The sequence below is a fragment of the Perca fluviatilis genome, chromosome 11 (assembly GCF_010015445.1).
Source record: "Perca fluviatilis chromosome 11, GENO_Pfluv_1.0, whole genome shotgun sequence".
Classification (NCBI taxonomy): Eukaryota; Metazoa; Chordata; class Actinopteri; order Perciformes; family Percidae; genus Perca; species Perca fluviatilis.
In genome coordinates, this window is record NC_053122.1 from 35056556 (window position 1) to 35071865 (window position 15310).

Consider the following 15310-nt stretch of genomic DNA (forward strand, 5'->3'; position numbering starts at 1 on the left):
ATCGTTTCCTAGCTTATTTTCTCGCCCGGCTGTTAAACTAATTTTGAAGGGTATCAATAAAGCTCACCCTTCTTCCCCCGACCATAGGCAACCTATTACTTTGGGTATATTGCATAAATTGGTGGGTGTTCTTAGGCAGGGGGTATTTTCCGCGTATACTGACATGTTACTTGAGGCTGTGTTTATGGTTGCTTTCTATGCTTTCCTTAGGTGCGGGGAATTCACTACGCAGTCAAAATCATTCAACTCCAGTAGAGATATTACATTCTCTGATCTGGTATTTCATGCTAGTCATTATTGCTTGAAACTTAAGCATTCTAAAAGAGGTGGCGCCTGTTCTATTGTGGTTGCTCGCACAGACTCACAGTTCTGTCCATTCAAATCTATGATTAGTTATTTGTCACTTAGACCACGCACTGATTCCCCCGCTCCACTCTTTCTGATTCCTGGGTTCTTCCCTATGCATAGATGTTGGTTTAATCAGCAGTTGAATGCAGTCCTCCTCAAAGCTAAGATGTCCACCCAGCATTATTCTGGGCATTCATTTAGAATAGGAGCTGCTACTACGGCGGCTAATCAGGGCATGTCGAGGACGTCTCTGCAACAACTGGGACGATGGTCATCCTCTGCCTACGCATCCTACATCCGTCCGGATGTCGATAACGTTCTCGAGAACCAGAGATCCCTGAAACCATAATGGTGGGTATGCTTGCATATAACTGGTGGTGGTGTATTTTGTGGGCTTCTGTCAGTCTTATCCATTGTACGCATCATGCGCTGTCAAGCTGCTTATACCTGCATCGGCCGTGTGCATCAGGCTTCAGGCATAATAGCCTAATGCGTGGCTCTTGAACCGGCTTGGGTGCCTGTTATTGCATGATGTTGCAAACGGCTGTGTGCCTCGTTACATCTGTAGTTACATTTATTATTTTGCCTTTCTTATTTTTCCCCTTCCCATTGCCGATTTTATTTGCCTTTCTTATTTTGCTTTTAGTTCGCCACTGTTCCCGTGGCAGATTTTTATTTGCCTTTCTTATGTTCCGTCCGGCCGGGCGGCTGAGGTTTGGTTTTGCTCCGGCAGTTGCCGAGTTTTGGTTTACGGCTGTCGCCGTCTTTTTATTTGCCTTTCTTATTTTGCATTTATTTTCACAGGTCTATTGCTGTGGATGGGCAAGATCCATGGTTTACTATTTGCGCCGGTCGTATGCCGAGGTTTGGTTTTGCATTCGGTGGGCACCGAATTATTTTTATTTCATATTTATTTTGCGCCGGTCGTATGCCGAGGTTTTGTTTTGCTTACACCGGCGAGTGCCGAGTTTTAATTTGATTAGGCTGTGGCCGAAATTTTTATTTTCATGGTGTGGGCAGTAATCTTTCTGCTTTTGGTAGGCTAGTTATTGTACTTTTATGTCAACTTTGCTTTCTCGTTCGTCTGCAGAGTCCTGCGGCTCATGAGGTATGTATGCGCCAACTAGTTTTCTCACTAATTGTCCTTTTGGGGGATTTGTTTGGGTTCCTTAAACCCTTTAGGATATTTGGGTTCGATGGAGTCCAATCTCCAGAGACTCGTACATTTACATGTTGTATGTACAATAAATATGTTCATAATTGCAAAGAAGTCTCTCCTGATTGAAATGAAGCTCAGCGTAAATTCTTAAAGGAAGACTTCATTCACTTTTCCATCACTCATAATGATAAGCTGTTTCACGGTACGTCACTGGTCAGTAGTAATCAGAACAGCTGTGTTGTTGTTAGTTAAACCAATCAGGGTCGACCATTTGTCGACGAGCCTATCACAGCTTGATACCCTGCTTTAAATCTGCTCTCTCTTCCACGGTTGGCAGTTGTCGTTTCAGGAAATAGAGTGCGTCCGCCTCCTCCCCTTCTGCCACCGGTGGTCACGCCCTCGGACCTGGGTTGCATCTCGGCTTGGCTGTTGATGGTCCCTCTATTTATTCTCCACCACCAGTGTCTGGACTCCATCAGGGGATTTGTTTGGGTTCCTTAAACCCTTTAGGATATTTGGGTTCGATGGAGTCCAATCTCCAGAGACTCGTACATTTACATGTTGTATGTACAATAAATATGTTCATAATTGCAAAGAAGTCTCTCCTGATTGAATTGATTAAAGTGACAAACAAGAGAGAATCAGAAACATTAACAAGTTTATATTTGAAGGAAAAAAGATACCTGTCTACAATTATTTCTTAATATATTTTGGATGCAGATGAAATCAGAGCAAATCTATGAAGTGCTATGAAGACTTCTTTAAGACAACAAAAACCTGTGTGACTATCACAGAGCTGCTGTTTCTGTCTTACATGGTGAACAGCAGATGCCCACTGAAGGTGGTGTGGTGATTTCCATTGTCAAACACAAAAGTGGTAGCCACCATACGCACAAACACAACGTCTCCCACCTCTAGCAACAGCGTAACGCCACTAGAAGAACTCATAAAACCGGCAACCTGATTCTCGTATGCAATGAAAACATTCTCTGCGTTCTTGACCAACCAACACCCTGAAGCGTGGGCGCCATTTTCTCCACCGACATGCAACTCAAAGTGGTAAGCTCCTCTCACCGGGGCAGTGAACAGACCTGTTGGACATTTGTTTTTGTCATTTTAAATGGAAAATGAAAAAAGTGTTTGAACAGCAAAATACAAGTGAAATATATTAGGGATGCACAATATATCACATCTTTGACATGGGTCGGTAAGAAACAAGTTGTAATGTAACCCTACAGGACTAATGTTCAGCATCAGTTAGCATGCACTAAAAGTTCTGTTTTTGCCGCTGACAGACTCCGATTGTGTCTGACAACATTATGGAAAGGATCCCTACAGATAGAACTTTTTGTTAAAAGTCGTCGTTCATCTTCCAACAATCTAGTTTGGTTGAAATAAACACTGTTTATTTACATAATGTTTTGCAAAACAGAAATACATTACTTTTACAAATTCAGTGTTTACCTTTGTTTTTCGGTGCGTAAAACATATCATAAAAACTTGATTCATACAGACCATAAAACTAAAATATTGGTAATCAGCCAATATTTTGATATCAGTGCATCCCTAAAATGTGTTAAGAATATCAGAGCTACCTGTGTTTGAGTTGTAGGCATTTCCGATGTTGGTGGTAACGTGTCTGAAGATCAGGGTGTAGTCTGAGGGAAAGGGTCCAATAGTTGCTGATTTGCCTCCAGCCAGCAGAGAGGTTGAGAATGCAACCTGTCGGACTGAGAGAGAGAGAGAGTGAAATAGATAGAGAGAGCTATTTTATTTTAAAAGTCATCAAATATTAAAAGGATAATTTTGAGTCCTGTGTAATCACGGTGTTTAATTTACGACATTCCTTACAAGGTTTAATATTTAGAAAGCAAGACATGTGTTTAAAATACAAACAGAATGTTAAATTGTTTTTTGAGAATGTTATAGTTATTGGATCATACATGCATACATGCATACATGTTTTGAATCAGGATATGTTCACGTATAGGTGTCAAGATTCTGACCCTTTTCTGTAAATGTATTCAGTTCAGTTTCCGTTTATTCACAATTCATCTTCACGTCTTTAAGACTCAATTTCAGAAGATACAATGTTCACATGTAGAACGTGCAAAATGGTGAACCCTAAATAAGCTACTAAAAGCTTTTCGAAGAGGTCAGAATAACATTAATAACAATAACAAACAATATATCCTCCAAGGAAAGGCAAAACCATAAATAATGATCTATCGTGGAAGCTTGACAGTTAAAAGCATTTCATTGTTACAGAAGCTGAAAATAGCAGGGGTTGCAAACTTTTAAATTGAGAGGAGACACTACAGTCAGACACATTTAACAGTTAATAGTTTTTTTGTACTCTTTATCTTCCCTAAAATGTCTCCTTACTGGAGGCCCTTAAGGATAAAACACAAAATTTGTGAAATGTTGTGTTTTGTTCTTTAGTGCCACCCTTCATTCAGGGTTAGGGTTAGATGAGTGGAAAGAAAACATTTATTTTATTAAACATTGTTTATTTGTCTAAATTTACCAGAAGTTGGAAGTGTTTGGCCACCATTATTTTATTTAGTAAAAACGAAATGTCTCGCTGTAAATCTCTCAGCAGCAGAAGCAGCAGGCAGCAAGAAAAATTATCAGAGAACAATACCTTGCTGTTGTTGCTTCAACTTGTCCAATTCAGTCTTCAGCTGTGCTTGACCTGCAAAAACAGAGACAGTTTCTATGGACATAGCTTTAGAGGTGCATGAATCAGTGGTCAACTATTAAAGAAATCTCCAACTATTTTGATCATCGAATCGGTTTGAGTAATTTTTTATAAAAGAACAGGTAAACTTGTGTGATTTCAGCTTGTTAAATGTGAATATTTACTAGTTTCTTCTCTCCTTTGTGACAGGAAACTGAGTATCTTTGAGTTGTGGACAAAACAAGGCATTTGAGGACGTCATCTTGGACTTTGGGAAACACGGATCCACCTTTTAGAGACTAAACAACTCATCCATTCATCCAGAAGATATTCCACACATTAATCCTCAATGAAAATAATCGGTAGTTTCAGCCCTACTTTGCTCCACTACACAGAAAAATACTTATTTCTATCCTTTTGGATATTTTCGAACTGCTATGACACGATGCAAACAGATAATTTTTGTACCTGTAGTCTGCAACGTCATGTCCGCCTTCAGTTGAACCAACGAAGCGGTTGTTTCTCTCAGCGCAGCGTAGATGTCTTCAGGAAAAGCCCGCTGGCATTCAACACTTTCACTTGCGGGGACGGAGCCGAGCAGCAGCAACATCATAAAACTCACAGAGATCTTCATTCTCGAACTGGCAGCTTACTGTTGAACTGTGCCATCTGTAAACCTGTGTGTGCTTTATATAGAAGCCTACAGCAAAAAACAGCAAAAAGGACGTCACAGATGTTGAATTGTTAATTTATATTGTTACACATGATGTGTAAACGTCAGTTTGCGGAACAAGGGTGTAACCACTTCTTCCCCATATCACAGAAGATTTCCTCGAGAAGATAAACACATTGATGATCTATGGTTACATTGTTAAAAGGGTATCTTTAAATCTTATCTTCTCATGTGTTTTTATGTTGACCAAGGTTATAATTGTTATCGAAAACGAATGAAATAAGGACATCTAGGAATGAAAAAAAGCAGCCCAGTCTCATGCCAGGTCGTTATATTGTCACGTTATTGTAATCTATTAAGTCGTGGACAGGTTACGTAAATGACGTTTTTTTTCGTGTGGCGATTACGAAATTGAAAGCAATGCATTTTAATGGGAAGCATATTTCGTGATCCCAGAACGCTGATGGTAGCGAGTAGTTGATAAGGCGAAAGTCCGCGTAGGGAGGTTGGTCGGGGTGGTGGATGGGTCAGAAAACACAGAAAACACAGGACTTTCACCCCGGAGACCGGGGATCGCGCCCCGCGTGTGGCAGTACCTTTGTCCCGTGTGTTGCAGTTCCTTTGTCGGCGTGTCCCGTGTGTGACGGTTCCTTTCCCCGTTGTTTTTTTCCCTAACCCCAACCGTCTCGTTATTGCCGGGGATCGTGTCCTGCAAGTGGCGGCCCGCGAGTGGCGGCCCGTTCCGTTGTTTTGGCCGCCGTGTGGCGTTTCATTTCCCTGTTGTTGTGTGCCCCTGCGCGGGTGGATCGCGACTGGCGGCCCGTCCCGTTGTTTTGGCCGGCATGCGGCGCCTCATTTCCCCGTTGTTGCGTCCCCCAGAGCAGGTTCGAAAAGCGTGACCTGTACACGTTCAAAAGTCGTTGCATATACACGAAAAAAACGTCAAAATCGTAACCTGTACACGAATTTATGAATCAAAATAACGTGACTATTGCACGACCTGGCGTGAGACCGGGTTGAAAAAAAGGTAACTGAAATAAAAATTTAAAAAAACAAAAACTAACTAAAATTGTAATGTCTGTTTGCAAAAATAACTAAAATAATATGATTGAGTAAATGTCCTTAGTTTTCGTCTTTGTCAATGTCTTTCATAGAGCAAATAACGTTATATCTTTCAGAGCTGACATTAAATCAAAGAGTTTAGAAGCTAAGTTCTTTGGCTAAATGGAGAGAGGTAGCATTGTACAAGTTGGCCACCTGGGCAGATTGCAAAAAGTAATGTATGAAGTGTTAAAGCTGTGGATGGTGTCGCAAGGTAAAGAGAATTTTGCAGATTTTGCCTTTGTTTGCGTACTGCATACTACATGCTACATTTTGGCCAAATCAGTAGACAATACTGGTATAGTAAGCAGCCCCGGTTCTTCCTCACTCCGGGTGTCAGATCGTAGATAATATCACTAGGTTATTATCGTTCAGACAAATACAAGTACTGATGTGTTAGATTCTTCGTGGTACTAATCTTGAAGTGTGTTTTGTTTTGGTTTTCCTCAGAACCATGTGGATACAACCCAAGATTGCAAAAATAATGCAGGTACATCGACTTCATTAAATATGCTGGACTACATTAAGAAACAATAAGAGATAAGTTTGATAAGGCCCCTGTCTTGTTAACTGGCAGCACAATGATTTAGGTTTAGCAACAGGATAGACTGATGTGTCTAAACGAAGGTACTCTAAATCACCTGTTAGAAGGCAAAGAAAGCATGCTCTTATTGTGGGTTGTTTTTGTGGGACTTTCCAATGATAAAGCTGCTTTTGTTGAAATAATACTTGAATAGATTTAAGTTTTACTTGGTAACTGCTGGGACATATCTTGCATCTATGATCTAACAGTCACAGAAAAAAATCAGATAGGCACACTAATATTCCACTATTATTCCTAATATAACAATATTCCGAATTTGATACAGGTCATACAAACAGTATATTCTTTTGGATATCGAAAACGCCGAATAATTATTTCCTCTATTAAGACATATATTAGGGTATTTGTTCAGGTTTTAGAAGGTTTTTTTGGATAGATTGTTTTGTTTTTTTGTGTGGGAAAGTGGAAAAAAAAAGTTTAAATTTTTTGGAAAAATTGGTTTTAAAAAATGTCAAGCTGTATAATTTGTAAAAAGGCTGCAAGATACAGTGGTAACACAATAAGCTTTACATCCAAATTATTTCCTGGATTTTAACTTATTAAAAATCCAAAGGTAAATTTACAAAAACACTTAAGGGTCATGAAAATTCATTCAGATTCAGCAATTTGATGATGTAGCCACCTTAATTATTAGAAAGTATCGGTATTGTATTAGTATCAGCGATACTAGTCCTGTATTTACTTCAATACCAAATATTCCCGTATCGCACATCACTAATTCACAGCCAGTTATGGCCAGTTTACAGCTTTGTGTTGCAACTTTTGTATTTGTGTTGAGGCGTTTGCATTTCTGTTGAACCGTCTTGAATACCGCACTTTAGCTACATTGATATGCGGAATGTATCTTTTAACTGGCTACATCTGCTGCACACGCACGGCGTAGGATTGTGTTAGTCACAGGCGAGATGGAGCGCTTTTGCTTTGAGATTGTTGTTGTTTTTTCAGTTTTTGGAGCCGGCACAGCGCTGTGAAACATCCATCAACTGTCAGCAGTGTCGCAGGTGCGGGAAACAAGAATGAAAAACTCTCAAAACCAAACTGCCAATACACACATTGACTTGACATTAAGTAATTTCCTGTTTATCGATAGTATAATTTGAAAGACACATAGAAACTTTATGATCTATTACTGTGTTAAAGGGCCGCACACATCTCTCGTAAAAAATATAAAGAGCAGATCATACACACCAATAAGATGCTGTTCTCGTGACCGGTTTAGCCGGTTTCATTGATTATAGTGGAAGCGTAGTGTTGGAACATCCGCTCTGCAATTGCAGCATGCAATGTAGCAGGCCCGTTACAGTCAGCTCTGTGTGTTGCTATGGTTGTTGTACTCAAACAAACTAGAAAACAGTTTGCAGGGTTGCGGACCCGGTAAAGATGCATGCAAAAGAAAAGGAGTCATACAGATACTTTTAAACATTATCAAAGATTTGGAAATCAACAGGTTTTAGGATATGCACATCGTGCACATATTGCATCGCAACGCCGACCTTTTCAAGAAGATGGTTGAAGGAATGAAAGAGGGAGGCTGTGTTTACATGGTCCAACAAATCCGCCATCAGTGCAACTTTGAAAAAATTATTCTGTACTATTTTGCAAGGCTGCATGTAAAGAGTAATATTTTAAGAATATTCACTTCCATTTGCCATGTAAACAGCCTACTCGAAATATTGTCTAAATAAGTGCAAAAACTGGAATATTATGTGCATGTAAACGTAGTCAGTGTATTTAACAGAAAGACATTTACTCAGCCCAGGATGTTTAATAATAATAATTTAAGTAGTCTTCCTCATGTAAACCTACAATTACACTCACGAAAATTGGCGGTTGCATCAAGCCTAGTGAAAATTTACATATTTTAAGGGTTTCGGGAATAGGTGCACAAAAGTAGCTCGTTAGTACCCCCTAAAAAAATTGATCCCCTGCAGTACGTTTAACGTAGACTAACGAAACATGGTACTCATATGTAGCATGACAAGACGTACAAAAAAGCTCATTGGAGCAATACCCTTAACCCAACAGGAAGTCTGCCATTTTAAATTGAAAGTCGAATTTTGTGCGATTTTGGCTATTTCCCCATGTCGTACTATAAAAAACTCCTCCTAGAGACTTCATCCGATTAACTTCAAATTTGGTCTGTGCCATCTTAAGACCTTAGAGATGAAAAGTTATAAAAAATTAAAATAAAAACAATTTTGTCAAAGGGCATGTCCGTGGCGGGGCGGCCATTTTATGCGTTTCACCATCGAAACAGGAAGTGGGGCTAACTTGAGTTTACATTGTCCAATTGGCTCAAAACTTTTCATGATTCATAAGAGTCTAACCCTGAGGACATTTAGAGACAGATATTTACTCAAAGTTATAGCGCCCCCTAGTGGCAAAAGGAAGTAGGCCCAAAACTATAGGTGCTATACTTTAACAAACTCCTCCTAGAGATTTCATCTGATCGACTTCAAATTCGGTCTGTGTCATCTAAAGACCTCAATGATGAAAAGTTATTAAAAGAAAATCTTTTCGTCCAACAGTGTGGGCGTGGTGGCCATTTTTTTACCATTTATCAATGAACGAAGAAGTTTCTCACGATTGTCCAGGCCTGAGGACATCTATAGGACAAAATTGACTTTTGGTCATAGCGCCCCCCACTGGCAACAGGAAATCAGCCTTATATGACAAACATCCGATTTACATGAAACTTATGTGTGGTCTACATGTGATACTGAGCCGCCCCATATACTTTAACAATGCCCATATATACAGGCCACGCCCACTTTCATAACTGGTGACCCATTTGAGGTAGAGTCTTGTGTGAGGTGTCATTTAACTCAGCAAAGAGTTCCTTCTTCATTGGTTATGGTTTGGCATGCCCCCTATGCTGTAGCCATGCCCATTTTTTTTTTTAGAACTAATGACCCGTTGGATGAGGTTTGGCCCGCCCCCTATGCTTTAGCTACGCCCCATTTCACAGTTAATGAACTGTATGACGTCGTAAGTCTTGTGTGAGATATTGAACTCAGCAGAGAGTTCCCTTTTCACACATTTCATCACCAATACACTTTCACTGTTAAATTTAATCCAGTATAGAGGTGGATGAATAATGTCTTTGTGATCATATTTTGGTTTTGTTTGTTTGTTTTGTCGATGTATATGTTACCATTATGTGTATTTTTAATTTATAGTGAATGAGTGCTGTATGACTGCTGGCTGTCTCTATGTTAGTCTGATGTCACCTGCCTAGCAGAAGTCTGACATATTTACATGGTGTTTTTATACAATAATGTTCATAAATATGCATGGTATGATTTGCATTGTCTGAGTGACGTGCAAATGCATGGCCGCAAGGAGCGGCGTCCGCCAGTAACCCCGACGTGCAAGGAGGTACGAGGGGCCATCCAACGCTGCTTGCAGCTTTAATTATGCCTTCTTTCTTTTTCCGGCAAATTAATCACCTTTTTGAGGGGCATAACATACTCAAAAACTCGCATCAAGCCTGGTGAACATTTACGTATTTTAAGGTTTTTAATGAAAAGGTGCACAAAAATGGTTCGCTAGCGCCCCCTACAAAATAAAAAAAAATGTAGCCCCTGCAGTATGTTTAACGTAGAGTAACGTAACGTGGTACTTATAAGTAGAATGTCAAGACGTACAAAAAAGCTTATGGGAGCCATACCCTTAACGCAACAGGAAATCCGCCAATTTTGAATTGAAAGTTTGAAATTTTGGTTATTTCCACATGTCGTATTTTAACGAACTCCTCCTAGAAATTTCATCCAATCGACTTCAAATTTGGTCTGTGCTATCTTAAAGTGATGGTTCGGAGTAATTCACCCTAGGGTTCTTTGCACCATGACCTCGAGCCAAACACCCCCCCTGAAGCTTTTTTCACCTGGGTCTAACATTGGGAGAGTTAGCGTAGAGTAGCGTTATCAGCTGAATAGCTTAGCGCAGGGGCTAACAGACCCACGTTTGTATCTCGTTAGTTACCCCACTAATAATGCCTGAAATGATACCAAACGTCTACAAGTAGTACAAATAGGTTATGCTCTCATAAAACGATGGATTGGAAAGTTTGTAAGTACACCAGAAGTTTATGTAAATAACACTTGCCTGCTGGCTTCTGCTCTCTGCTGTTGTTGTTGCTGCTGTAAGACGAGTGCTTAGGGCCGTCTACAAATTACAACACCGAAAAGAGATGCAACAAAAATATTTTTTAATTTAACTTTTTTTTTTTAAAGTAAGTGCTGTAGTATAACTAGCAGGAGACAAGTTATAATTGAGGTAAGTTTGGAGACATTACCTTATTTAATCATTAAATTATTAAATCTTTTTGTTGTATCTCTTTTCGGTGTAGTAATTTGTAGATGGCCCTAAGCACTCGTCTAACTGCAGGTAGCAGCAGCAACAACAAAGAGAAACGAGAGAAGGACAAGTGTTCATAAACTTCTGGTGTACTTAAAACTTCAATCCATCGTTTTATGAAGCAAAACTATTTATACTACGTAAACGTTGTTATCATTCGAGCATTATAGTGAATAAGCCCCTGAATACAAGCGTGGGTCCATTACCCTAGCGCTAGCTATTACGATACTCTATTAACTCTCAATGTTCGACCGACAGGTGAAAAAACTTTCCGAGGTGCGAATGGATAAATTACATCAAAACAAATTTAAGATGTTAAAGATGAAAAGTTGTTAAAAGAAAATCTTTTGGTCATAGGGCATGGCCGTGGCGTGGCGGCCATTTTGTGCACTTCACCATCGAAACAGGAAGTGGGTGTAACTTAAGTGTACATTGTCCAATAGAGCTCCAGGCGTCACGTGGCTTGTCTGTTTACGCCTTCATTTTGGTAGGAAAGTAGTGGCAAAAATGAATGGTGCCAGCACGGATTTCAACCCGTCTGAGTTCACTGCGCACTTTAATTCAAAAAACATAGGCATCTATAAAGCAAAACTTATTAGTGATCCATATAATGCTCCCGGAGTTATTTTTACGACCTTTACAAGTGAAATGGAAAGCTTCCCTGACCTTCAGTATCCAGATATTTACAACTATCTAATCAACTTTCCTTCATCCTACTCTGCAGAGTCTTTGAAAGCCTACAAAAGCCTGGAGGGATATAAATGGATGCAATCAGCTGGATTTATGAAGAATATACAGCTTTGGAGTCTACCGGCTAAAAATGGCTTTGTCGTCACCGGAAGGGTAAGTTAAAGTGTGACGTTAATGCAGTCAGTGTTATAACTTGTATAGCTAGCTAGCGTTAGCTAGTCTGTAACGTTTGCCAACGGTTAGCTACTAAAGTTGGCTAACGTACATTATATCAGTGCACTTTTTAATCACAAAAATGCCGTTACATCTTTATTACAGAGAATTATTTATTATTACACTGAATGATCCTCAGTTGAAGCCATGGGTGGTTGTCAGGAATGATGGGGTTGTGTTAGGAGCCCACTGTAATTGCACAGCTGGACTGGGTGAGTGCTGCTTCCATATGTCAGCTGTGTTGTTCAGGGTGTGGCAGCATAACCAAGAAAGATAAGACGAGGTAGCTGTAACATCAAAGAAGTGCAAGTGGGTCACACAAAGTGAGGAATCGTTGAAGAGTAGAATCTTAGCAAGGGTAGGACATCATTTTTCACAAATCACGAGGCAAAAAACAGACATCATCCAAAGGCCACTCTACCGTACCACCAGCTTTCCCAACTCTGACCCATACAGAGCAGGCCCAACTTTACAACAACCTCTCCAAAAGCTGTACACAAGAGGGACAGATCATAAAGGTAGCAGTCCTCATATGTGCCAAAAGCTGTCCTGCTAGAGCTACCAGAACCCAGCATAAATCTCTATAACAAGCAGACAAGGGAGGAAAATCTAGCAGTTACAAGACTCATTGTTTGAACACATAACTGTGACAAAAGAACAGGTAAATCATTTTATAAAAGTATTGTTTATAATAAATGAAGCCAAGAGCTTAGAGGTAATAATCAAATATAAACGGAAACATGAACTGTATGTGTATGTTGTCAGACTAAATTTATACATTTGCACACTTAATAATGTAATTATGAAACCATTTGAATCATATATTCAGGGTAATATCGTAGAGGAGGAGACTCAGGAGGAGGAGCACAGTCTAGGTCCAAAATCTGGTTTGATCAGAGAAGTGGTAGGATAACAGCATCTACCTTCAGAGCAGCCACAAAGACAGATGTCAAAAAGCCCTCAGTGTCCCTGATAAGAAAGACATGCTATCCAAAGTCTCATAGCTTCACCACTGAGGCTACCAGGTATTTGAGTGTCGGAGATAAGAAGATAAGTTTAGCAATTGATTTTTATAAACATGGCAAGAACATTATCAGGGCTTTCACTCACTGGTTGGATGGCTAAAGAAACACAGGTTTCAACAGTAAATCTCATTATGGAAAGCATCAATTGCCCTTGAAGAATACCCTGAAACAGCTGACACTGCATGCAAGAAGAATGTCCCGCTTCTATCCATGGACTGTAAAACCATAGCAATCTTCAACCAATACTTATATTTCACATCTCAGACACATCCGGCAATGTAAAAGATCATATCAAGGACTTTCATGCAACCAACCATCAAGCGTGATAATCCCGGAACAGGCCTGCATGTTTGAGCCATAAGTCAATACGATAGAGTCTGTCTGACTCAGAGCGGTCAGATAACAGCTTCTCTTTTACCCTCCTCAAATCCGCTTTCCCTCTCACGCTGCTGTTTACCTTTCCTCACCACCTCATGTGTCCTGTGACAGATCCTGTTTTCCAGATGATTGCTTTCAACAGGGAAGTTTGGCCTCAGACAGCATGAAACTAAACAGAAAGATGGAGAGAGCAGTTCGCCTCTGCCCGCTTTTGTTGTTACAGTACATTTTTATCACTCATTCTTTTGTTGGCTCTTCATGCAGTTCATTCATCCATGTAATCCATTTGTGGACATATCACAAGATGGATAAATGGTGTACACAATGCCCTTCAGATGATGACAAACAATTACTAGTGAAAAAAAAAAAAAAAAACTATTTTGTAACAAAGTGTGTCTGTTTTCAGTAATATCTGACATCTGACAACCGGTTCTCACTCTTAACTTGTCAAATACGGCAGCTTGGTCAGTGGCCCTCAGTCTGATACCGACGCACATGGCACCCTTAAACGTCTGTATGAGAAGCTCTGGCCTCACAGTCACAACTGCTCGACCACGTTGCTGGAAGATAACGTTAAATGATGAAAGAGAGTAGTATTAAAGACTGAAGCTCTGCATCAGGACACAGGTTGGGGTGGTGGATGGGTTAAACAACTCAGGACTTTCACCCGGGAGACGTAGTTTGAGTCACCTTTGTTTCGCCAGTAACCCCGATGTGCAAGGAGGTGCGAGGGCCCCTCCAACGCTTCTTGCAGCTTTAATTTATTTAATATTTGACCTTTATAAATCAATGGTGTCCTGGCCAAGAAGGCAATAAAGTTACACATTGATAACATACCTACATACAATAAAACACAAATGGTACAGAGTAAATACTAAAAACATATCCACCTTAATGAAATCCAAGGTGCAGTGGTTACTGTTTAAATGAATTAGCAGTATTTTTCCACAGATATTGAGACACACCTACTGTACTGGGAAATATAAGCTGTAGACTATAGATGCTCCAATAATCACACCATTTCTGCAGTACAAATATTTGAATAGATTCCAGTTTTACTTGGTAGCTGCTGAAACATGTTTTGCACCAATGATATAACAGTCACACATAACAAAATCAGGTAGGCATAGATGTATTTAACAGAAAGACCTTTACTCAGGCTAACAAGTTTTATAATAATTGAAGTAGCTACCCACTACAACAACCTGGTATAAAGCAAAACATATTAACGGTTTGAATAGAATAGAATGACGTATGCACAAACCCAAGTGGTATGCAAACATATATATTTGATTTTATTTATATTTTATGTATTATTTTTACAACAGCAACATGATCCACTCAAATGACCATAACTCTGTGGTTACAAAAAGCTCCCCCACCACAAAAGGAAGTCATTTGTCGTTGTGTTAGACACAAAGAATTGCCTTGAGAATGCAATTTCTGAAGAAATTGTGATGTGAATGCTGTATGTTGAAAGGCTGACGCTACACTGGATTGATGGCTTGATTTTTGTAAGAAGAAGGTGAAGCAGTGAGAATAGTTGAAAAAGTGGGAATGGGTTTAATTAGCATGAATGTCTTTGAAAAGTTGAATAATACCAACCTGGTCTCACAGAGTTCCGTGAAATGAACACGGCACCTTAACTCAAAATCTGTGCCAGTTTCATGGAATCTCCGAAAATTCCATGATGGGCCCACAGAAGTGATCCCTATGTAAGTCAATGGTTATAGTAAGGGTTAAGGTTAAGGTTAGGGTTAGGTGCCTTGAAGGCAGCGGTCGCAGCGCTGCCTGGAAGGAGCAGTTGGGGGCAAAAAACACCGTTGAGCAAGTCAATGACAGGCATCATGCATGGTCTACGCACAGATTCCCTGATTCAATTGGAACTGCATCCAACCCACTCATGGCAGTTTGTGAAATGTTCACGTAATTTAATCACAATTCTTTCTGCCTGTCGGCTGCTAACCTGACTCCACCAGATGGATTGCTTTGCATTTGCTCGGCATATCCATCTGGGAACTTTCCGTTGGAGAACTTTGGCGCGAAAATACTGGTTAGCTGATTGGATAAACCATCTGTC

The 15310-nt window shown here is 40.0% G+C and overlaps 1 protein-coding gene across 1 annotated transcript; it reads right to left on the reverse strand.

The window, feature by feature from the left end:
* Positions 1-2225: 2225 nt before the first annotated feature.
* Positions 2226-13193, reverse strand: LOC120568374 (complement C1q-like protein 4). The gene is made up of 5 exons (XM_039815867.1): positions 13167-13193; positions 4656-4887; positions 4152-4202; positions 3103-3237; positions 2226-2598 (listed from the first exon to the last, which is right to left on the reverse strand). Exons 2-5 carry the CDS (start codon positions 4819-4821, stop codon positions 2318-2320), a joined length of 633 nt encoding a protein of 210 aa, XP_039671801.1. The 5' UTR covers positions 4822-4887; positions 13167-13193; the 3' UTR covers positions 2226-2317.
* Between the last annotated feature and the right edge of the window lie 2117 nt (positions 13194-15310).

Excerpts from the sequence above, each read along its gene's own strand:
- LOC120568374 (XM_039815867.1), bottom strand. The coding sequence starts at position 4,821 with ATGAAGATCTCTGTGAGTTTTATGATGTTGCTGCTGCTCGGCTCCGTC. Across the intron at positions 3,238-4,151 it reads GTTGAAGCAACAACAGCAAG|TCCGACAGGTTGCATTCTCA; the intron begins GTATTGTTCTCT and ends TCTCTCTCTCAG. Across the intron at positions 2,599-3,102 it reads TGCCTACAACTCAAACACAG|GTCTGTTCACTGCCCCGGTG; the intron begins GTAGCTCTGATA and ends AATGTCCAACAG.